Source organism: Solea solea, chromosome 1, assembly GCF_958295425.1.
Source record: "Solea solea chromosome 1, fSolSol10.1, whole genome shotgun sequence".
Taxonomy (NCBI): Eukaryota; Metazoa; Chordata; class Actinopteri; order Pleuronectiformes; family Soleidae; genus Solea; species Solea solea.
The window spans coordinates 42,140,058-42,165,528 of NC_081134.1; the positions used below are offsets into that span (position 1 = coordinate 42,140,058).

Sequence of the window (25,471 nt, forward strand, 5' to 3'; positions counted from 1 at the left end):
GCCAGTGGCATGGTCTTGTGACCAAAGTAGAGCTGCAACTCGCGACCATAATCAATGAAATGGTCGATAAAATGTTTAAAAATGCGTTGATCACTGTTTCCCAAACAGTTTCAATGATCTGAGCAAAGATACCGGAAAATATTCACATTTAAGAAGCTGAAAAATCTGAGAAAACACAATATAGTGAGTGTGAATTTTGTGTCAGAAATGTAAGATAATAATAATACTACTACTAATAATAATAATACGTTTCATTTATAGGTGCCTTTCAGGACACTCAAGGTCAAGTATGAAAACAGTACAAAATGCAGGTGTCAATAAAATACAAGAAACAGCATCACTACTGAAGATGAGAGTATAAAGTATAAGACTCTATGAGAGTGAATAAGCCGGTCTGAAGAGGTGAGTTTTGAGTTTCTGATGTGATCATGTGGTAGGTTGTTCCATGGTTTGTTATATGGTTTATGGACGGGGTTCTAGTGACCATCACATATGGAGTTTTCTTCTTCTTCTGCTGTTTACATCCGGCACATGCCAAGGACGTTGGTTACCTGCTTCATATCTGATCACGCAGTCGTCGCCGTAGTCTCGGATTCCGTAGGTGTCAGTAACCATGTTGCACGGTGTGATTTGTAACGATCCTGTACCATAGCCGAGATCGCACAGCCTGAACAAACCTATATGTCTGCGTAACATTCATGCATTTGTTTGTGTTTGCGTGAAGAAGACACCGTACGGGAATGGATGACGCCTGCTGCAGATTATTGACCCTGCGTCCTCTCCTGCAGGGACACTTATGTATAAGGTGTCTCGCACTGAACGACCCAGAGTGGTAGTGATGGATGACTGTTGTCTAGTGGAAATGGTAATATCCTTATATGTGTTATGGAGGCGAGAAGAGGGAGAAAGAAACCAGTAAGGACCAAAACGCGACTTTCTGTTTATCATTCTACAGACTGAAGTGTGTCCTTTTAAAAATGAAAATCTGTGGGAACTCTGGAGGCACAAATCCTCAATTTATCAACTCAAGTGCTGTGTCGTCCTCCAGGACAATTTATAAGTCAAAGTCATGTCTGAAGAGGCACACACACACACACACACATACACAAACATGAGTCAGACCCCAGTCCACCGTCCTCTTTCATGCAGCACAGCGGCCGCATTATTCACACCTTTTCAAACAGGAGGCAAAAAACAGAGGGCAGCATTCGGAGGCAAGGAGGAAAGAGGAACTCACCATTCACGCCTCAGTGTCTGTGCATTCACACGTTCACGTTTATGCATGCATCACTCAGTTTATGCGATATTCAAATCCACCCTTACCACGTTTTTTACCCTTACAAAATGCTCCCACAGTCAAGGAGATTCATATCTCACACACTAACACTAATTCAATTCTCTTGTCTATTCGGGGGGGGGGGGGGGGGGGGGGTGGCTATAAGCTGAGTGAATATCGGGGGGGGGTCACTGGGGTTAAAACAAGGATTTAATCGAAAGTGCCCGCAGAGACACTTATTGTTGTTGTGGGGGGGAGGATCAGCGGTGGTACAGCGGTGGTGTTTTCCCCTATTGCCTCATTGACAGAACTATATGAATTAGGCGACATCCACTTTCCAATTTCAAAAACAGAGGATTGAATCCATTTTAGTGTCAAAGAAATGAAAATGACGATGCAGTCACTCACATTTACTTTCAGTTTCAGTTTCGCCTCATCATTGATCTCATAACGGAAATCCTTGCTCTTAATTTTCTTGTTAGTAGGACATTTGGAATCTAAAACAACTGCAGAGGCATGGGGGACAGTTAAGTGTCTTTGAATTGTATTGTAAGGTGAACGTCGCGGATTTTCAGGTGTGTCAGTGTGGATGCAATTGATTTCTGTTCAGGAGCTAAATCACTCATTAGAAACAGATGTGATTTTGTGTTTTAACCCTTAGAACACAGAGCATTTCAGCGTTTTTCCTTTACTAAACGTACTTAAAACAAACAGTATATACAGAGGGTATAAGAATGTGCAATATAGAGTGTCTTTTTATAATTTTTCCAGTACAACCTATAGGCAATCTGATGAAAATAAAAAGAATTTTCACCAACTATATAAACACACAAAAAGTACTGAAAATGTATAAAATTGGATTGAATTTGTGAAATTTGGATATGTAATATGTCACAATTCAAAGTTCACTTGGCTCATTTGAAGTCACGCTCAATTTGTGACTTCTGCACAATTATTGCTACTTTATATCGCTACTAAAAATGCGATATAAAATCAATCATAACTTTGACTCGACAAAGTTCAAAAGTTCAACACATAAGAAGCATTTTTTAAAGCCTGAATATATGATCTATAAAGACACACACCCAGGACGTCCATATAAGGCGTTATGTATTATTCCCACAGCAATGTACCATGGGTACTAAGGGTTAAATGTCAAAAATTCATTAACCTTTAATATTATAATTTTATATATGTTCATGTTGTCGGACGACCTTGAGGAGAAAAAAAGACGTGGCCGGCTGTTTTGTGTCGTCTTCACAAAAGTCCAGATGGCTGCGATGCACTTTTGCTGTTTCAGCGTGGTCAGGGATCTTTTCAGTGCTGACACTGAGCATCGTGAGCAGCCGAAACAGACACTTTTCCTTCATAAGAGAATAGCCATTTTTGTTTTGTTTTAGCAGAAAAAGCACAGCTTACATGAACTGTGTCTCTGTTTCGAATATAAGGACAACGTGGCAGTGAAACTGAGGAAGCTTAATGGAACCCAGCCGTCGTTAATTTGATTATTTGCACCTGTGCTTTTCTTATCGTTTTTGCCATATAAAGAGCTGACACAAGTTTGCCACGTGACGATAGTGAACACTGTATCAAGTCTTTTCTGTAGCATTGATAAATATAGCATGAGGCTACTCTGCCTGCAGCTTGTTATCTTAGCTTCACACAAAGACTGAAGACTGGGGTAAAAAAAAAAGAGAAAAAAAAAAGATCCACCCACTAGCTCCGCTATAGCGCACTAATTAGCACTTTGTACAGATTCATGAACTAAAATATAGTGTGTCAACAACTTGACTTTTTAGTGAGAGACTTGGGCAGGAAACTAGTAAGGGAGTCTCTTCTCTTCTTTGCCACAGTGACATGATCCAGTACATTTAAACCTGCCCCACACTAGACCATTATTTGGCCAGATTTCGGTCCCGATCTGGCTCTTCTGACAACCGCGGGTGCCTTTTAACAGCACATCAGAGAGAACCCCGACATACTCAATGAGAGCGAGTTGAGCGGATGTTGCATACTTTTGTTTAGAACCATAACTTCTCAGCCATGACTTCATCCACAGTTTTTTTGCATTTCTCAGCACAAAACATTGCGCACACACAACAGCTATTACTACCTATTCTTAAATCTTTTGATTCCAGGGATTTGTGTCTTGACTGGATCGTCTAGTCCAGTGTTTCCCAACCCTGGTCCTCAGGGAACACTGCCCTGCATGTTTTAGATGTTGCCCTGATTCAGATGAACAGCTCTGCAGAAGCCTGATGACGAGCTGTTCATCTCAATCAGGTGTGTTGGACCGGCATCTGGGGCAGGTTTAACTAGATGTCATGCATTACAAAAAATGCTCTTCATCCTGAACTGCCTCTTTTTTCTCTCTTTCTTCTTTTTTTACTGGAGATGGAAAACTTGTCATCTTGCAGGAACAGGAAGTGAATGAACCTGCTGTAATAGACTTTTATGGCCACTCATGGACAAACACAACCCTGGCATTGTAGAGCCTGCAGCAGACATGTAGCAACATCAGCATTTTTATGGAATTACCTTTATGGTCACCTGACTGTTCAGTTTTCTCTCTTTTTTCGCTCTGTGTTTGGCCTCCACCATCTAACTAAGGTAATATTTGGCTCTTTAGCTGCTAAATACTCTTCTATGCTCACTGCTACTGTTTACATTCGACTACTGCTGAGCAGGTCATGGACCCGTCTGTCAATGTGTGTTTCTTCTACATATGTAACATGAGTTTTCAATGTGTGGAGGTTGAATCGTTCTAGATGAGAATTATTAGCATGATGATGCTGCAACTAATGATTTTTTTTCCATAATTGATTCACCTGACGATTATTTTCTTGATTAAAATAATTACTTGTTTGGTCTGCAAAATGTTGAAAATAATAACAATGTTGCTTTTTGTTTTGTCCTCAAACCAAAATGATTCCGTTTTCATGATGTCTTTGTTATATGGAGCAAATAAACCAGAAACTATTCACATTTAACATGTTGAAACACCAGATAACACTCAAAATTACAATTAATTGACTATCAAAATAGTTGATGATTCATTTAGTAATTGATTAATAATCAAATAATCATTGTAGCCCTGGATGTCCATCATAAGGATCACTTGTGCTGATTCTTTTTTACTTAAAATGTTAAATCTTTCAGAAATAGGGTGAGAAACAACCTAAGACTTTGAGCAGAGCTGAGAGGAACTGAAGAATTGAGTGCTAATCATATGTAGTTTTATTAATTTGAGTTTTTTAACTCACTTGTTAAAAGTAAAAATTCACCTGTTTATATATTTGTGTGTTATATGGCACAAATATTGAAGGAAAAGAGCAGGAGGGGCAGCACTTGGAAAAATGACGGTAACAGAGAGATGATCACCATGCAGCTAACATATGCAGAGTCATGAAAGTGACTGGAAAATGAGACTGGAAAACACAGTCTGACCCATGTAGCCCTTGAGTCTGGTGCAGATGTTATCACAACGTGAAGCAAAGAGAAGGAATTATTACGAAAACTGTTACCACGATTTAAAAAAAAGCTGCTGACCGCTGCATTATCTTGACAGCATTTCATTAATATCCATTAAAACACCCTGGCTGGGACTGTGGTGTCAGGCTGAAAGAGGGCATCGGTTTGGTCAGTGTCAGCAGACCTTTGTCTACGTTCCACCTCCCATTTCCTGTTTCTGCAGCTGACAAAAGCTTCAACGTGACATGTACGTCACCTGATCTCTTGGACTGTGACATGTCACTGGTTGTGACCTGGCTGGAGCACATTGATTGAAACAGATTTCTTCCTTTCACTCCCTGCATGCTCTTCTCTCTGTATCTTCCTTCCTGGCTGTCCCTCGCTGCTCTGACTGAGCACAAGAGAAAAAGCTTTTAAACACCAAATTAGATTCTTTGTACTGGCCTTAATTTCCTCTTTAAGAGACTCATCCATTTGATTGCCATTAATGGATGCCCAGGAAGCTTTAAGCAGTGAGATAGGCAAACCCCAGCTGTGTTTCATTGTGTCGATCTATAGGAGAACAGGATTTTATTAAGCTCCACAATACACATCGGGCCCATAAAAAAAGCTTCAGCTTGTTGCTATGGAGCGTGGACTTGGATATTTGACACTTACTGTGGATACAGAGCACGACAGGGCTCATATGAAAAGCACAGGAGTGAGATGGCCTGTCTTAAAGGGATATTTCTTCTGCTTTATATTCCAGATGGTTTGTTTCTGGAGATGAAGTGCACTGGTGGGAGTTGAAATCCTCCACGCAATGTTCTTTCTGTTGGTTTTATGTGTTTGCGTGTGTGTTTCCTGTTTGATGGTGCAACATAATCGCTCCTTAATTCCTTCTTGTACACAACGAGGTGGTTTGCAGGTTTCATAGAGTAAAATAATAAATGCAATTATCCACTTTCCAAGTCCAGGTCTCCAAGGTCTTGGCTCATCAGTGTCATCTTTTTTTTTTTAATCATGTCTGATAGAGAAAATCTTACACTCAGCATTTTTAAATATGATGAACTAATTGGCATTTTTACTGATTGTGATAGAATAAATGTTTTGCTGCTGGTTGATATAATAACACACCTCCCCGTGTCTGTGAGCGTGAAAGGCGTTTCGGATCTCTCGTTCTCCCGTAGCTGTCAGTCACATTTAATGGTCTTCCTCTGAATGAAACCGCTTTCGCCTGTTGTCAGCATTCAGAAAGGAAGTTACAGTAGTCAGGGATCAGTCTCGCCTCTGCATACTAAACATGAGGCCACTGCCAGTAGCTGCTTATCAGAGAGACTGGAAACAGGATAAAACAGCTGATTTGGCTGATGTGTCAACTCTTTTGAATGAAACAAAGGATTAGAGACAAAGATAGCATTTTACCTCAACACAGTTTAAAGGTAGGCAGGATATACGACGTTATTATGTCCATTTAATGTTTCAGCAAAAATGGAAATGAAGTAATCTGAGAGAGAATGACTTTTCTGCCCCTCTGTTTACAGCCTCACGACTAAATTTGTAGCATGATGGCTGGTTTTGACCTATAAGATTCCAAGAAAGAGTGAAAGAAGAAGTTGGCCACTCAGGGGAGTTCAGAGAGAGCACAGGCGCTCACACTGACTCTTTCACTACACCTAATACTACAAATCAACCTGAGAAAAAAAAGAAGGTGCAGCATTTCAGTTCCCCGATTACATTCATTTTCTTTTTCCACAAAGCTTTATTGTGAAATACACTATGTGCAAGTGGGATGATGCAAGGCTGAAGAGTCTTGGCTTTTATTTCAGTACACAGACATATGCATTTAAAAGTATGTGTCAAACATGGCAAAAGCTGAACAGCAGATCCTTGTTTGAACGCAGCAGATCAGCACTGGAGCCGTCACGCACTGCGCACACGTCTCCAGTGTGAACCCGGCGTAAAAGAGAGTCAGACACCATCTGATCATCTAAAGTTCATCTGTCCATCTGACGAGAGGAGCTCACGGAGAGAGAGCCAAGATCCCAGCGTATTTAAATAACCTGTGGATGAAACTCAACAGTCAATCAATCAATCAATCAATCAATCAATGTTTATCTAACCCACATTACTCAAAGTGCTTCACATCAATGTCACACTGCTACTAGGATTAAACGTTTTGGAGTCTAGATGTCAGTGACTTGTTCCTTGACCTCAGGATGTCCAGTGAAAGTTGACCTGATGATCGGAAAACACCCTGCTATGTCGACCATTTTTCCAGTGATACTTCCTGATTCATTACATCAGCTTTAAAAGTGCACTCCACAGTAACAGTGAGCGCCGTTTTCTATAACCTAGTACATACATAGAGTCCACACACATGCACACACGAGGCCGTGGTATAAGGTGACAGTGTAGCTGCCTCGTTCTGCTCCTCTCTGCTGGATACGGTTCTCTGTCTTCAGCTCAATGCACCAGGGACACTGTCTCTGTGAAGCTGCTTCCCTCAGATAATATACTGAGGTCCTGTGGGACTCTCAAGAGACTCCGGGGCAGACAGGATGTACCCGCGTGATAAAAGAAAGTGATGTGAACAAGTGTAAACATTGAATATTATTCACTCGCTCGCTACTTTACGCTGCCTCTTATCTGGAGCGCTCTGCTTGGGGGACTTCTCTCGTTCTTGTTAAGGCCACTGTGAAACCTAATTCAGCTGGAGTGTTTGATGTACGGACAAATCAGATCTCACCGGGGACCACAGGGGTGAAGGGGTGTTAGGGAGAAAACGGAATGGGTTCTGTCGTCTGCTTTGTCTCTCCTGCCCCCTGCTCTTTGTCGTTTTTTAAAGACGACACTGACAGATTGTCAATCACGATCACATCCGGCTTCCACATGCTAATGCCACAGACTGGATGATGCTCCTTTTTTTTTTCTTTCTTTTTTTTAAGAAACAGGAAACAGCTAATGAAATTCACTTCCTCTAAATCTGTTAGCCAATAAGAAAAAGAAGAAGGAGAGGGTGATGGCAATGAGGGATTGTTAGGAAACATATTTGAAAGGTGGTCACGTTGTGTTTTTGATGCAGTTACTGTACTTAAAACACGCTTTTCAAACATCCAATTAAAGTATCTTTGCTTGTTTAGCGGCTGCTTTGCTGATTCAGATCTCTTTTCCAGTCCCTGTTCTTTTATTTATTTTTACCGTCCTCTGTATGCACTGCTGTGCTGTTGTCCTTGCTCCATGGTCTGACTCAGCCACGACGCTTCACTGCTCAAACACACAAGCCACAACCATACGGCGCCGGGTTTGTTGTGCCAGTGCTGGCACTGATGTCACCTCTTACCAGTTCCATCATGCGTGCCACGTTACGACCTAAAGTACTTCTGACAGGGTAAAGTTAGTGAGTGACTTCTAACCCTTAGTGCTCATGTGGTACAGATCCTGGACAGGAATGATTATTTTTTTCAGTGGCATGCATAGACTGATTTTTGAGAGACTTTTGTGGAATGACATGCCTTGACATACAAATTTAATACGTTCTTTATGGTTTTTAGACACTGTTATAATATATTTCTATATTATTATACATCATATATATTAAGTTTACAGTGTAGCACTCTTGCCTTCTCATCAAGAAGACCTGGGTTCGCGACCCGTTTGCATGTTCTCCCAGTGTGTGTGTGGGTTTTCTCCTCGTTCTCCAGTTTCCTCCTACAGTTCAAAAACATGCAATATGGGGATTAGGTAAAATGGACACTCTAAATTGACCATATGTGTGAATGGCGGTGATGGACTGGCGATCTGTCCTATGTCCCTGCGACCCTCATGTGGAGGGTAAAGTGGGAGAAGATGGATGGATGGAAGTTTACAGTGTCAGAATACATGTTTTTACAATTTAGTGCTTTGGAAACTATTTAATCTCTGTCCTTGTGTGTGTGATAGTGAGCTAAATTAAACAAATTCAATCCAATTTAAATCATTTTGAGTATTTTTTGCTCATGTGTGTTTTTATAATTGGTGAAAATGAAAAAAAAGTAAGAATTTCATCAGCTTGCCTAGGTAGTGCTGAAAATAAACCGATAGAAAACACACATTCTTATAGTAAATTAAGTAAAGTAAATGCTGCAATTCTTCTCAAATGCACCTTTGCAGATGAGATCATCACTTCAACCTAATCCATGTGGTGCACAGCTATGTGGCAACACCACTTCCTCAATAAGTCTTTCATCAGCTCTCTTGTGTTGTCCTATCCTGTATCAGCTACAGGAAAGCTAATGGGTGGTGTAAGTCACAGATACTGCATGTTACTAACCGCTCCACAGTTAGTGGCATTCGGCACATAATTTAGATGAATAGTGTCTGGGCGAGGCCCCATTAAGATCATTAGCTCAGGGTTTAGGCTGTAGATGAGACGCTCCCAGTAAACAACCCTGTTTATTAGTGGAGTTACTTTATTGATTGCTTGATTTCATGCCCGGGATGCACCCCGCAGCTGCTGTAATTAGGGACACAGTATTCCCTGGCCTGTTGTTCTCCCCTTTCCTGAGAATACCTGCATTATGATTCTTTATTTGCTGGCAGCAAAGATATTAGACCACAAACTGGATGTCATCTCATTAGCATGATCTTGTAGAGATTAAATCCCTCTCTTCTGCATATGCTGTAGTTATTGTCACTGATAAGTCTGACCAATATTTCACGTACTTGAGTATGTAACCAGAAAACGACTTTAGTAGAAGTTTAAGTCAACTTTTAGAATATTACTTGAGTAAAAGTTTATTAATCCCCTTAGGGAAAGTTTTCCTCTGCATTTGACCCATCCTAGAATTAGGAGCAGTGGGCTGCCACACTGAGTGGCACCCAGGGAGCATTGGGGGTTGGGCGCCTTGCTCAGGGGTACCCCAGCCCTTTTTAGCCGGGTGGGGATTTGAACCGGCGACCCTCCGGTTACAAGTCAAGTTCCCTTTCCACCTGTTCACGGGCTGCCAAAAGTCTTAAAGTACCTGACATTTACTGTACTTAAGTATCAAAAGTCTTTTTCATATATAAAATGTACTTAAGTATTAGAAGTAAAAGTATTTAAACAAAGTGAGCAGTTACAATTATGAATATGACATTTATTGTGGCTTCTTATCAATAAAAACATAATAGGTACCAGCGAACAACATTCAAATTAACCTTCTGTCATGAATGGTGTCAAGCTCTCTCTCTCTCTCTCAACCTCCCTGTGTCTGCTTGTATTTTTGAACCTTTTTGAAACTGTTGGAGTTTGTGGAGCTTCTACTTAATTCAACTTAGACACGAAATCCGCGGTTTACCCGCGTGAGCTCGCTAGCTCACCGGTTGGCCGCTCAGCTGACAGCTGAGAGCTGAAACGGCGGATAGCTGATACCCGGCGTCCGGAGTGTACAACCGAAACCCGGAGACAGGAGACCAGAGACCCGGGGACCAGAGCCTCGGTGTCGGACACGGTAAACAACGAGCCGCTGGTGTGTTTTAAGTCCACTTGGAGCCGAACTCTGCGGCTAACAGCTTAGCGGCTAACCGCCGGTGCCGCTAAAAACAACTAGCATCGACAAACGGGCATTACGTCATCAACTCAACTTTTATTTTGTAGTAACGAAGATGGTTAAGGGAAATGTTTCGGAGTAAAAGTACATATTTTATTGAGGAAATGTGATGGAGTAAAAGTAAAAGTTGTCAGAAATATAAATAACTAAGTACAGATATGTGATAATTCTACTACTAAGTACAGTTAGAAGTATTTGTACGTCATTACATTACAACATATGGAGGCGAGAAAACAACAATACACAGAATGTGTGATATGAAAAGTGTGACTATGCTGAAAAAGTTGGTTCAACCTGAACCTGGTGTTTTGTTTTGGCAGTTGTTCCCATGTATCTTCTTCAGCGTCTTATAAATTATCTTTTCCTGTAAAGCCTGAATGTTAAAAATAAGGAATGACATTTTTATGATAAATGCCTATGTCTCCAAAATTAATGTGAGACTTCAGCAAATCAGGTTCCTATTTTTCAAATATACTGTCACTGTTCCTCTACTGCAGCTCAACAGGGAAATAAAAAGTAATGAAAACACTGTCTGGAGGTTATTGAGGTGAGCAAACTAAAATGCGTCACAATGTTTTTTTTTTTCCCAGTGACAGTATTATATTACACTATTCCAGAATTAAAAGAAAGACTACTCAAAACACAATTCCACCTCCTTTCACCCTGTTGCACCAAAACCAATCTTTAGAGAGCAAGCAGATAAGTCAAAGGAACTGATGTGTTTATGAAGCTCATAAATAAGAGTGAAAGTGAGGTCTGGCCTTCATGTGTTTTGGGAGGAGTAGCCTTCTCTATATTGTAGATTAATCAGGGAACAATCTGGATTCAATCTCTGAGTAACAGCGTGGTGTTTTATTGAGTTGTGGGTGTGTTTGCTTTAGAAACAGTTTGCTCAGTTGGAGGAAAACAGGGTGGAACTGGAGCTATCACGATATGTATGCAGTCTGTATCATAAAGTGTATTATTTACTAAATGTTCACATAATGCTGTATTATGAACACAATATATTGTATATATACAGGTTCAGAACTCATTATATCTTGTCCGTAGCCCCCTGTGTTGCCTCAACACAAAAAGTTTTCTCCATCTATGTCACTAATACACTTTAGAATCACCAAAGGTGCTTTCCAAAAAAACATAACAATCCTCCACAACTAAGGAGACCATGATGATGCTATTTTAATCTGAGCGTATCACAGATGACATGTTTGCACAAGCGACCTTTACATTATCGTAATTGCGCGACAGTTTGTGCTATTGAAAAAATTCCAACGGTTTCTGAAAGCTGAGAAGTTGCACGTCAAAGCCAACGTGTGGTTATTATGGTAATTTCACTTGCACTGTTGCAGGAAGCCAGCAAATCAGAGTCTTTGTCACCAGTTTCCATTTTTTGGCCTGTTTTTGGACATTGAGACAAAATAAGCAAAAAAGAAGTGGTAATTGTTCTTCAGTCTTATTTGTTTCGCATAAAATCAGTCGTACACATCGTACTTTTCTATTTTTATTCATGGGCATGCTTTTTGTGTGTGCAAAATAGAGCTGGGCCATTTAATTACAAACTCAGCTGGGCTGCATTTTCAAAACACATTTAAAATTTAAAAAACAGGGCAAATGCATGAAAGGCGCATAACAAAGACCTGTACGTGAACAGAATCAGAGTTAGTAGCAGTGATGTTTTTCACTTTGAACTAAGAAAAAAAAAATTGCTCATTCTCTCAAAAATGTGCACTGTAGTAGCTCTCACAGTTGTTGCTCTCTTTAAAATAAAAAATAAATTAGTTTGTCTTATTGAACCCAGGTGCATTAAAATCAAAAAGGTGCACAGTACAAGCAACAGCATTCGTTTCTCTGAAATAAGATCAATATTTGTCACATATGACAAATCCCTACTACTGTAGGAACCTACTATGTAGGGATCTTTGAGGGACAGTGAAGGTGACAGCTGAACAGTGGTCAGAGATCTGTTTTTATTTACATATGTTAAATGAAGACAAAGCTGTATTGTGGGAGTAAATAAGATCTCTCTCAGCATATATCTTCTTTTCCTGCTCTGTTGAATTGTCTGCTCCTAATTGGCCACCACTCTGCTGGCCTGTGTCCTACAGGAAAAGCATCATATTAATAAACCGAGATGCTCTTGTGGTGCCAATAAACACTGATTTGTCTGTTTTTCAAAGCTGCACCACTGATAACACAGACAATGTCGTGGAAAGACAACAAATCGCACTGTGATTACACTTCTGTGCGAGTCACCGAATAACAAGACTCTCTGTCTTTCCCAAAACAGTTCCTGTGCCTGAAGAATATCAGGACCTTTCTGGCAGCGTGTATCGAGATATTTGGCATGAAGAAGAGCGAGCTGTTCGAGGCCTTTGACCTTTTCGATGTCCGGGACTTTGGAAAGGTAAGACAGGAGTGCTCAGTCAGGCTTGGCTCTTGCCTGCATCCATGCTCACTGTGTGCCAGCTGTCCAACCCCAAGGCTGAACCAAATTAGTCAAGTGGGCAAAAGTGTTTTTTGTGTCAAAGTTGTAGAACTTAGTAAAAATGATTTATAATTGAGTTCTTTTTCATCCAAATAAGGCCTGAGTGCATGAAATCCAGTCTTTCTTTAGTTGTTGTTCCCTATGGCCTGTCTGTCATGTCTACACCGTCATTAGTTAGATGTTCTTCCTGGCATTACAGGTGCTAAACGCTGTCTGATGACACGCTGCAGCTTTACCCACAGTCCAAAAGCCCGACTCAGCGAAACGACCCAGCAGCTTAATGGCTTCCTCTCATTAGAGTGAAATTGGCTCAGCGTGCAGACTTCACGTGGGGTTAAAAGTCTTGCCTGAGGTTCGTTACTTTGATAGGACCTTGCTCGTTCGCTGTGAAACGGCATGTGGCTCCTTGACAGCGCTGCCGTCCTCCTCGATTCCCCACGAGGTTTAATTAGAGACTGTAGCCTTGAGTAGGAGAGAGGGTGGGGGGCTTTATATGTGATGACAGGTCGTGTGTGGGTGTCTGAGGGAGAAGAAACATGTAGACCGGGAGACTTTACAATTGATTAGCCGACATGGGGAAGTGAAACTTACAAAAACAGTATGTTAATGTCATAAACAGATGAGATCAAAGGTCTATAAACACAGTGTGCTGTTAATCGGCCCTATAATAGTATGTGTGTGTGTGCTGAATATTATGCTGTAATGTTCATCCCTGAGAGTCTCTTTCACTCTTTCAATGAGCAATTATACACAGGATTTTAAATATGTATATATATATATATATATGTGTGTGTATATATATATATATATGTATTAACAAGACTCACATTGCCAGTGGTTGTTCTTTCTTGTTTTTTTCACCCATGGGTGCATTAATTATGACATCGTGGAAACAAAAATAGTCAAAGGAAGAAGAAAAAATACCTTTTTCTGATGGAAACTATTTGGTATCTTGGACTTTAGTCTTTGAATTGACCTTTCACTTCCTACAGCTATGTTTACAGTATTAGTCACACGGCTACAGTATGTCTTGCTTTCCCCCTAATGCTGATCGGTGGTGAAGTCACAGAGTCATTTGACTTTGGAGTGAGTCACACTCTCGCTGGTGAGAAACACTTCTAACCCGGCATTACACCTGTTTTTGACCAGTGGAAATGGGATATGTGTTGACCAATTGAAGGCTTTCACACACAAAAGGAGTGAGAATACTGTCCTTCAGATGAATACACTTGCACATTATGAACAAAAAATTAACCCAAAGTATTGAGAAGGGAAATGAAAGGGGCTTTATATATGGTCATATTTATCACAACTTGAAAGCTCCCTTTTTTTTTCTTCCTTTTTTTCTGAACTGAATTAAGAAGCAGTGAGTATTAAATCATCTATTCATTTAGACATCTATAATTAAAAACACTTTTGGCATGTTTCTGCCTTGGTCTCATAGGGGAGCGTTTTCAGTGTGGAGAAACCAGCAGAGTCTTGATGAACAGGATGTGCGCATGAAACTCTTTGTCCTCACAAGATGTTACAGATAGATTTGCATATTCCTATGATTTGTAAAAAAAAAGTAGTGCTGTTGTTTGAAATTCTCGAATATATATGTGTATGTATATATATATGTATATATGTATATATATGTATATATATATATATATGTATATATATATATATATATATATAGATATGTATATATATATGTATATATATATATACACATATTTGATCACTTCAATCAAGACATTTCCTTCTTTTCTTCTGTCGCCTTCTCCCTTTTGGGGTCGCCACAGCGAAACCTCTGCCTCCATTTTTTACCAAAGACACTTTGATTTATCTAAATCCATCCTTGCTAAACTACACTGTTAGCTGCTTTTTGTAGCATCACATATTGCAGACAGTTCTCTGCTGCTGTTGAAGCTCCGCGTTTGAAATGCATTACTGAATGCGTAACTAAAGCCTTATTTATCATACAAAAATCTACGCCCCAGAGTTTTGCCAAGTCGTCGCCAACTCTGACCAAAATTCCCCGATTGCTCGAATCTGATCGGACGACCTCCAGCTATCTCGATTGATCAGGATGGACAAAAGATGGGAGGCAGAAAATGAAAAACAGATGTAGAACACCAGAAAAAGAAGAGTCAGACGTATCAATTCACTCCACATCATTTCCTGTATCACTTCTTGCATGTGCGTCCTGGGAGAATAGACGTCATTTTACAAGTTGTGTTGTGTGAACTCGATTTGAATGGCTTCAAGTCAATGCTAGGCGAAGTTGATTCCCTTCCAACAGTTTCACTCGCTGTGATTTCACTTTGATGACTCTTGAGTGAATCCCACAAAGTCCAAAGAGTGAACTTAACATCCCTGAATCAGCTCCCTAATCCTTGTCTGGCTCTGCAGAGGCTAATGAGGTGAGGAGTGGAGGAAATGGGCGAAGCTGCCACTCACCTACACCTACTCCTCTCTCTTTGTCCGCTCTCTCTCTCTGGTAGAGTTCCTCGTCTGTGTACACTGGTTCAGTGGATTTTCGACAGTTCATCGTCAATTTCTTTGTTGGAAGTGTTTGTTTGTTTAATTTCCCTCTCTCTCTCAGACTAGAACAGCTGAAACACTGTGCCTAACTGATAGCACATTCATGTTTGTGGTTTAAAACCTGTAAGCTATGTGTCCCAAGCTCTCTCCCAGAACTACTTTTCTCGGCTCCGAACCGGGGCGAGATCTCCGAACCGGAGACACTTTGCATCCACTCTACTCCTGGGGTCTGTGTCATACTCGTACAACTTAATGTTCAAAAATAATCTCACTCACTGATAACATAAATACATCAGACAAATGTTTTTTTGCGCTTTTTGGAGTTCTGTGATTGAAAACGTGGCTGCATATTGCCTGCGACATAGGAACACATTCAGTTCTGTCTGTGGTCTTTTCCCCTCCATGCAGAAACATCTGCTCTGCACATCTGTCTGTAGACACACGGAGGATTGGAAGCTCTGCAGGGACAGAAAAGAAACTTGGCTGCATGGGCCACGATGCGCACACTCTGATACACATTGAACAGAGAGGGCCGAGAGTTGATTGTGTGAGGAGTTTGGGGAAGATATCGAGAGCTATGATGTCATATTACTGTTTCAATTGTATTTGCAGAAGATTTCTGAGAGGATTTTCCAAGTGAATTGATGTATCCGGACAATTCAATGTACTGTAGGGATGGTTTTTAAATTTTAAGATGGTCATTAAATTAGAAAAACATCAGTTTATGTGGCTATCATCTTTAAGTGACAAATTATGTTTTCCTACTAGCATGTGCCAACAGAATAGACATATGCCTTTTGCTTTTCTATGAATAGCACTGCTGGTAATAGTATTATTCAGATTATCCCTTAAGGCACTGCTAATAGTAGACTACTATCCATTATTAATACGTTGTTATGTGTATATATCTGTACAAAGACTTTCAGTCTATACATGTCAATACGTAATCAAATGATGCAGTGCTACATTCATATGTCAACAGATGATCAACAGAAATGTGATAAAAAAAAAGACACATAATAAGTAAGAAAATACTTATTATGTATTTATAAGTAATACTGTGAGATATAGCATACAGGCATTTCTACTAAAGGCAGGAGTCTCGGTGGATTTACAGGAAATAGCTGATATTTTTGTGACAATGATTAATATAATATATAATAAGTAAGAGTAAAATGTGTGATGATAAGCAATGTCTTCTGAGAAACTATTCCACATGTCACATGTTTCCCACTGTGATCTCATTGAGAAACATGATTTTGAAATGTGCCTCGCTCGTAATGAATGACTAACGGGCCTCACTTCTGTTTTACTGCTAAGTCTCTGATTGTGGCTGATTGCAGAAATGCTGTCAAAGTGCTGACAGGAACCTTCCATAACTCCATCACATGAGAATCTTCAGTCCTGGAAAATGAGTGTCACAGATTGACCTGTCAGATAGATGTATGTCCTCACTCACCACGGATCTCATTTCAGCCCCGAAACAATGCATTACCTGCGAAATCACAAGGAACACAAAGGAAAACAAAGGATTATACTGGGGGTGTCAAACTCATTATAGTCCAGGGGAGCACAATTTGAACTCAAGTGGGCCAGACCAGTAAAATAATACAATAAAACACGAATAACTACACACTTATCTTTTTACAAAACATTATGAAAAAACATGTTGTACAATTTCAACAATATTATGCCTCAGTTTTATCATTTACACATGTGCAAGATCTTAGTGAGTCCACAGAGACACAAAACATTTTAGTCACATGTATCTGGAACTGGAAAATACAGTTTTTGACATTATATTTGCACAAATTCATCCTGCGGGCCGGATTGGACCCTCTGGTGGGCCGGTTCTGGCCCACAGGCCGTATGTTTGACAACCCTGGATTATACTATAAAGCAAATTCAGAGGATAATATTTGCATTTCACACCTAAAGCAACTAATAATGCAATTTTAGAATATTTATTTAGCCAATTAATATGGATTTACAATATCTATTGTGCATTAAATTTAAAAAAAGACCTGCACATCTGTGCATCAGCATTGCAAAATCTAAGAATAATCATTTCACAATCACATTTAACAAGTGAAATGTGATTTTTTTTATTTTTTTTATATATTTTACACCAGAATATGAAATTAAACTATCAAATATTTATACATTTTATTAAGTGATAAACCCTGTTGGCGCACTGGGACCTCCTCTAACAATACTTCATGTGTTTCACTCTGTAATATGTCAGCTAAATAGCCAGAGCGCTGCCACATGCTCATGTTTTTACAGCTGCATCATATTCTTCTCATCTATCCGCTATGAAATCACGGTTTACTACTCTGCGACAGATTTATGTGTTTTAATTTTTTCTATTTATTTATTTTTTCCACTCCGATCCACACTTGTCTTGGAAGTGGCCCACTCCTCTATGAACGCTAGAGTTTGAAAGCCTTTGTTTTCCTGCACGGTGAGGTTGATAAAGTTGCTGGTTTTATTGTTTTTTTTAGTCGGTGGGGGTGAAATGACCACAGAAGGGAAAATGAGAGAAAGAAGCCTTATTGATTGGTGTCTTCCTCCTCAGTTGACTGTGATAAATGTATGTGTGGAAACCCACTAAAGGCTGACGCACCCACCACCACCACTACCTCATCATCTTCCCCCATCTTCCTCTTTCCTTTGTCCTTCAGCTGTGCTCTCTCTTTCTCTCTCTCGCTCTCTCTCTCCAGCAGATCTGTGTGTCCAGATATCACATTTCTGTTTTGTGCTAATGGCCATAGCGGGGTGTAATTCTGTGCTGCAGTGACAGTGGTTCTAAGAGCTACCATTAGGGCAAGATCAGTGTGTCGGTTCGTCAATATACTGAGCTAATTACCGGCCCTAAATTAAACGTCACATATTGCACTTTGTCTCTTAAAGAATCCGACCCCCCGCATTTTATAGTCTCCATGTTGCGACGCATAATATTTGTGCTGTCAGCAGAGTCTGAGGTGAAAAGGAGCCAAAAGCCTGGATTTAACTCTGACATGAGTTCTTAAATCACCAGAGTTCAATTAGTGCAGTATACTGTAGAGAAATCTTGAGAAGTGTGTAGGAATGAAACCGCTTTTGTGCTTCACTGGCGTCGCTGCTGTAATGCTGCTGTAGTGGAGGTTGAGTGGATAATTCAAGGAATCCCACTGACAGACTTACTAGATTTACAAGAACCACACTTTCACTATCTATTCTTCGACGCGCACACTGTATACATGTGTGATAAGATGCAGACTTGGCTCACCCAGAGAGAGCTCTCTGCGGTTAACGATGGGGGATTTCTCTCTTGACAGAAGCGTCTTTTGGTGGTTGCATTGTGTCAGTCAGCTATGCCATCACTAAAGGTCATGCCCATTTAATCTCCACCCTTTAATCTCACTGGTCTGCCTGTACTTCCAATTTGTGCAGTCACCATATAGTGGATCTTCTTTTGGCATACTGTAGATTTGTTTTGTTTTTTTCTTTTATGTCAGACATCACTCCTCTCTATTTATCTGAGCTTGGGACTGGAGGAAGCGCTCTTGCCTTTGCAGCAAGAAGACCCGGGTCAGAGACCATCTGGTCAGAACATGGGCCTATGCGTGTGTGTGGGTGGGTTTTCTCCAGGTTCTCCGGTTTCCTCCCACAGTCCAAAGACATGCAGATTTGGGGATTAGGCAAAATTGGACACTGTGTGAGAGTGGATGGTTGTCTGTCACTATTGATGAGTGGATGAGACTGGAGGAGCACACTGATGCACCCCCCCATTGGCTGGATAATGAAGCTTTGTATTAGTTAATGTAGGTAGTCCTCTACCGCCAGCTGACCACAGTCTATTAATCATGATTCAGCCACACTCACACCAAGGTGGTCTATTTAACTAAGACCTCTTAGTTAGACCTCTCATTTCTTGCTGCACTAATGCTGCCTCACCCTGCTGCTGCTGGCAAAGCAAAGCCACTCCTCAAGGTCAGGCTCATACATCTAAAATGTTATTCAACGTCTGTAGCCATCAGCTCCAAATATAACTGTATTTCTGTCATTTTTGTACAAAAAAAATATTAATTATGACGAGAGGGTTCCTTACTGAACCATATGGGGTTAAGCATCCAGAGACACACCGGCACTGTCTTAGATTTGACTTTATTGATCGCACACTGGGGAAATTCTCTTATTATAACAGCAGGATTTGGAGCAGACAGTATTACACTATGTTTTATATAAGCAATATAACATAAACAAAAGCAAAAGATAAAAAAAAGTACAATACATAGATCACGTGACCAGCAGATACTGTACATTGGGCCTGTGCGTGCAAGTGTATATGTGAAGCAGATCATCTGCGCTGCAGCTGGTTTGCAGCAGTGGTGAAAAGTAAAAGCAGGGATTTCTTTTTGTTTCTGGATTGTTGAAAATGTGAAAGGGTCACTGGCAGAAAAGGGTGAGCTGGTTGTCAATCTCAGGTCTGGTAGGACCCAAGCAGGAAGCAGACTTTTTTTTCTGCCTGTCAAGACTAGAACACTGGAGTTTTCAAAATAAGCAGAGTTTACAAAAGTTCCAAACGTGAGTGTGGAGGTAACTTGAAATGCTTTTATATTCACTGGTAATTTTTTTTTGCTTCAGCTTATTTGAAGTGTGCTTTCAAAACGACAGGTACTCACACGGTGTTTCTCAGGGGGAAACTAGGAGAAGTACAATGCTGTGCTGTGTTCACATAGTGGTCAGAATCACCGCAATTATCACATGTGTAAAGAGCTTTCACAAGCTGTGATCTGCAGTAATGAATGAGACACACAGGAAGTCCTTTTTGTTGTCGTCTTACTCTTACATGAGACCTGGTAACACATAATAGTATGTGAGGTGTTTTATCTCAGGCTTACTTGATAAAATATTAGGAAAAGACATAAGAACTTTATAACATAAACCGCAATAACAGAGTTTAATGAAAATTACCTGAAATGAAAGAAATATTAGCTCTGCAGAATCACTGACAGTGTAACTGCTTTTCAAGCTGCTTATTAATCTAAATACACTTTTGTGTGTATGTGTCCTGTCTGGTTTATGTTGTTTTATTGCTGTAGTTTATTGTTTCTTCCTGGACTGTCAACATTTGTTTTTCTGAGCCAGAGACAGACTTTTACCCCCACTTCGTGTTTTCTAGTTGAAATACAAACAGAAACAGATCTTCCGACTACACGTCTCCCTTTAAATACAAATGAGGCAAATATGTGTGTGTGTGTGTGTTGGCAGTGAATCCCCTGACGACAGACTCATCTCAAGTGTCAGTAAACAGCAGGAAACAGGAAGAGGAAATGGTCACAACAGAGCCCCACATCAGAGCCCCTTGTCAATGTGTGGATACTCTGACACTCAGCTTTGGGTGAAATGAGCATTGACACATGCACTAAAATTAAAATTGCATTCATTGGTGTGTTATTTTCACCAACACTTTATTGACAAACAAGGCATTTAAGACCAGTATTGTGTGTGTGTGTGTGTGTGTGTGTGTGCGCGGTGCACATTATTAGACCAAAACAATTGAACCTGACCTTAATTTCTGGAAGTTGGCCTCGGTGTTGCCCTGTCTGTGACTCAATCGAATGGCTACCTTTCCTGTGACCGGGTCTCGGCCCCTGGAAGTGTGTGTGTGTGTGTGTATGTGTGTGTTGTTCATTGTTACCCCATACCGGTTCAAAGGCAGCTTCACATTGAGTGTGTGACACATAACCACAGCAGGTAGCCCTGCTGAAAATATGACGACTCATTTCAAGAAGCCAGCTGGTTCTTTTTTTCTGCAAGGAAGACTAGAATGAATCATAAGCCTGCTAAGAAGGAGATATAAGAAGATATTTCTAAGTGCATGTAAGGCAAATGCAGAGATTCTCCATGTGAAAAAAAAAGACAGATAGGAATTATGGAGGGAAGACAAAAAACTGTTTATTTCCAGTCTTCTGTTCAGGATTTTGTTAGGTGTGTCCAAAAATATGACTCGGTGATGCGCTAGAGTTATAGTTAACATAACTCCTTTTACGTTATACGCTGTTTTATGTTGAATACCCTCAGCACCACTGCCTTTGCTTTGCTGGCTAACTGAGGTGTCTTTGTCTTGCAAATTAATCGTCCCTGGATGCTAAAACCATGGTTCCCATGTGTCCTTGAAATCCGTGAAAGTTTGTGAATTGGATAAAGACATTGAAAGTGCTTTTGTGGAAGAAGGAAGTGAAGTTGATATTCAGGTAAATGTCTCTCATCACCTACTGTTTCATGCCCTGCATTGCTTGATGTACGTAGACTAGGCAGGATAAAACATAGAGTAAAGACTGACTTGCCCAAGATCCCAAGGACAATCACTTGACCAGATGCAGGGCATGCTGAAAATCAATAAAAGTAGACACTGTGGGCGAATCGACTGTTACAAATTGCCCTCCCATCTTAATCTGTGTGTGTGCATGGTCCTTGAATTTGAGGGAATTGGTCGTTAAAAAGTGAGATGAAAAGAAGATGTCAACCAAGGACTGGGGACCCCTGTTCTGTCTTTTTATTTTAAAATCCTGAAGATGAGAAAATGAAGTACATATAGCAAAGTACAGAAAGAAGTTGTAGCTACATGGTAAACAAATGGTTTGATACCGGAGCATTTATGTTTTATATTCTGTATAAACGCTAATGAACAACAATGTTCACCAGCTTCGGTCCCCACTAAAGCATATATGCGAATCAGTGAAGTGTGTATGTGTGCTGAATTTGACATAACTTTGAAGCTAATTTTTTTTACTTTTAAAGGCTTGATCATTTAAATTTGGCAAGATGGTTCGTAACACATAAGCCCACATAAGGCAAATTGTGTTTATGACGTGGGGCATATACTGTAAATACAATTGATATATTCCTGTGGGGTGAAAAAGTTAAAAGAGATATTTTTTATATAGCTTTGCAAGCACTTTAGTAAGTTCCCATCATGTTTTCCCCTGTAGATTATTCTGCTTGCAGCTTCTGAGTATCACACTGCAGATCTCAGAGTGTTGCTGGGTATTGAGGTTACCTGTCCATGTTGCCATTCCAGGTATTTGTCAGCCACTGCTGTGTCTAAACCAGCAGGAGGTTATGTGAAGCTAAGGCGCTGTGGTCAGGATCAAAGACTACCGGGGCAGACGTGAAGGTCTACGAAAACAACCCTCCTCCTCTCACTGTCCTACTTTCTGACAGCTTTTCCCCTCAGATTCACTATACTGTGCTTTGCCACATAGAACTACAGGGGATAGACTGAACATGATCTAACTGTGACACAGGGTTAGACTGATGAATTGGTTTGAAAGCCAGCGATACTTTTGTTGTACCTTTGTGGGGCGACAGTTTGTTTTATCCAATAATGAATAACCAGCATTTTATAACAAACACAAAAGGATACCTTTCAACTGAACTCTTTATATGCCAAACAGATATATTGGTTTGCACCGCTGCACTGCTCATTTATAGTCTAAATGTTATTTTAGAGCCTTTTCCACCCTGACAAGAACAGACCCCCAGGGTGTCAGTGGAAATGTCTAAAGCTGTGTTCCACCTCCTTTGTAGGCTGCGTTTAAAAATGTAACTTGAATTTTCATGGAAATAATTGTGACATAACTTGTTGTTGGTGATCCGCGCTGTGTCCAGCTACAGCTCTGTTGCTAGGGAACAGTGGTCAGGGTGGGACAAGATGTGGAGGGAAACGCTCCTTCCTCTATGCTGTAAAGCAGTTTGAGCTAAATGCTAACAAGGAGAGTAACCTGTATGTTTCATCAAATCCACAACAGACCTGTTGTGGATTTGATGAATAGTAGATTTGAACAGCACCTACAGGGGGGAACAAACTGAAGTTATTGAAATGTGTCACATGGGGGACTTTCAATATCTGTGAAGCATTTTGCAGATTTTGCAGAATTGAGGCAGGATCACTTACCCCAGTGGGAGTCGCCCTGTAAGACCATTTAACCACGAGGGGCCTGAGATATTTGTAACAAATTGTCATAGCTATCCATCCAGCTGTGATCCTTCCAAAAGACCAAATGTTGGATCTGACAGAGCTGTATTGCTAAATGTTCTGTTTAGGGTTCCCATGGGTCCTTGAAATCCTTGAAATTTGAGAAATAAATTCAAGAAAACTGCCCTTAATAGACATGGGTCATCGAAAGTGCTTGAATTTTGTACAAGAAAGAAGTGAAGTTGATATTTGTTGTTCTAGATCTTGTTTGTTTCGTCACCACCTCCGGTTTAATGCATTACTAGCGATGCTGTGGGCACTGTACGCTCCCAAAAGAACATTACAAAGACTGGCTTGCCCAAAATCCGAAGGACAATCACTTTGTCAGATAGAGTGTGTGCTGCAAATCAATAAAAGTGGAAGCCATGTGCCATCCCTCCCATCTTAAGCCGTGTCGGCACATTTGGTCCTTGAATTTTAGGGAATTTCTCCAGTAAAAACCCTTGAAAACTCATTGAATCAGATGTCAACTGAGGCTTGGGGAGCTTCAGAAACAGTACATATACAGTTCAGAGCTGTGCTGTGATCCTGCACATACTGCACAAGGTACATTTAGTTTCAGCGCATGAAGTGTGCCTCTCATCCAGAGATAATCTGCAATGCCATGAGATGATTTAAATTCAAATGTGTAGACTTTGCATGTTTATTTCACTCTCCTCGGCCAAGGCCAGTTTCCTTTGAGCGGCTCCTGGCTTCGTCTAGAAAGACCAGGAGTGAGTGAGAGTTTATTTTCAAGTGTACACCCAGCTACTGTCACATCATTAAAATCTCTGATGAGAAGCCGGAGGCAGCATCTGTCTGCTCACCAGTGTGTGTGTGTGTGTGTGTGTGTGTGTGTGTGTGTGTGTGTGTGTGTGTGAGCAGCAACCAATGGGATTTCACAGGGACATTTATGTTCTTCTGATCTCACTTAGATGTTTTTTCTGTAATGAAAAGCTCCTGCAGAAGCGGCGCAGATGACTGTATGTATGTCAACGATGCTTTTTCCAGATGCTGGAGGGTTGGGGTCTTTTCCTTTCAGTATTGCTTTCCAGAGGTGGAGGTGGAGTGGGTGGTAATTCTAAAGGCTAATCTCACTCCTCCACAGTGCTGGGGGAAAAAAATCTGATCCCACCTCACAATGTACTGACTACTGTGAGTCATAAGAGGCTGTTTAGCTGAAACTACAAAGGCAGTTGAGGGAACAAGTTTTGAGATGAGATGAGAATATTATGCAGGGCCTTACACTAAGAGACTCTCTGAGTGTAAGGCACAGAAAACACACACCGATGGGAGCACACAGCACAGCAGTTAATGATAAATAACACACGCCACGTGTCTCACTGGAGTGTTGACATGGAAACAAGGATGTGAGAATCAGAACAAATCAGAAGTGTTTTGATTTTTCACTCAATGTTTGAACACATGTTATAATTTTGGATAGAAAGTGACAGCCCTAATAGACTTCATACAACAATAACAAGAACCTTGGTGTATACAAGGTGATTATCTGCACAGCACAATGAACGCGACAGCTCCAACACTGTGCTAGTAAATGACGAGAGTGGACAGTTTGTAATTAGTTTTATAATCAGACTCGGGGATGAAAGGACTTCTAATGTCTCTCCTAAGATAAAATCTACAATGAAAGATAACGTGTGTGTGCTCAGGGAAGGCGTTAATCAATACTTATCTCTTCATCTATGTAGTCTGTTGTGATGATCCACTGCTCTGTGGTAAGATATTTAGTTTTAGGGGAACACTATAGTAACGATGCAGTGCGGCTTTCCACAAGCATATGGAGATGTGGAGTAACGTAAAATTTGGTCGTCCACTGAATTTAATTATTGCATTTTTAAATCAGTTTTCACATGTTTGGGAACCGTTTCCGCAGCCAACCTCTTTACAACAAAAAAATACATTTCAATGTAGTGAATCATCACATTTCAAATTCACCAATTGGGAACTTCCCCGACTCCTCGTCTGCGGCTCAAAACGATGCCACTAGCACAGGACAGCAGCATATCTGTGACGTCTTTGCTTGGGTTTTGTGTAGTGGGTTAGGGTGGAGGCAATGTCTGTTGAATTTCTGGATTCAAGATGAACTTTATTGTCCCAAAGGGAAATTTGTCGGGCAGCGTTGAATTTAGAAACAA

General features: G+C 40.6%; 1 protein-coding gene across 3 annotated transcripts in view; it reads left to right on the forward strand.

Annotated features, from left to right (window-relative positions):
- LOC131461508 (guanine nucleotide exchange factor VAV3) overlaps positions 1-25,471 on the forward strand; it is an 88,869-nt gene that overhangs the window by 7,288 nt on the left and 56,110 nt on the right. For 2 of the 3 annotated variants that reach the window (XM_058632815.1, XM_058632823.1), the window contains exon 2: positions 12,584-12,700. In XM_058632815.1, coding sequence (XP_058488798.1) covers positions 12,584-12,700 — 117 coding nt within the window. Of the gene's footprint in view, positions 1-10,042; positions 10,198-12,583; positions 12,701-25,471 lie in introns of those variants that run through there. The other variant, XM_058632831.1, reaches the window with a different exon arrangement.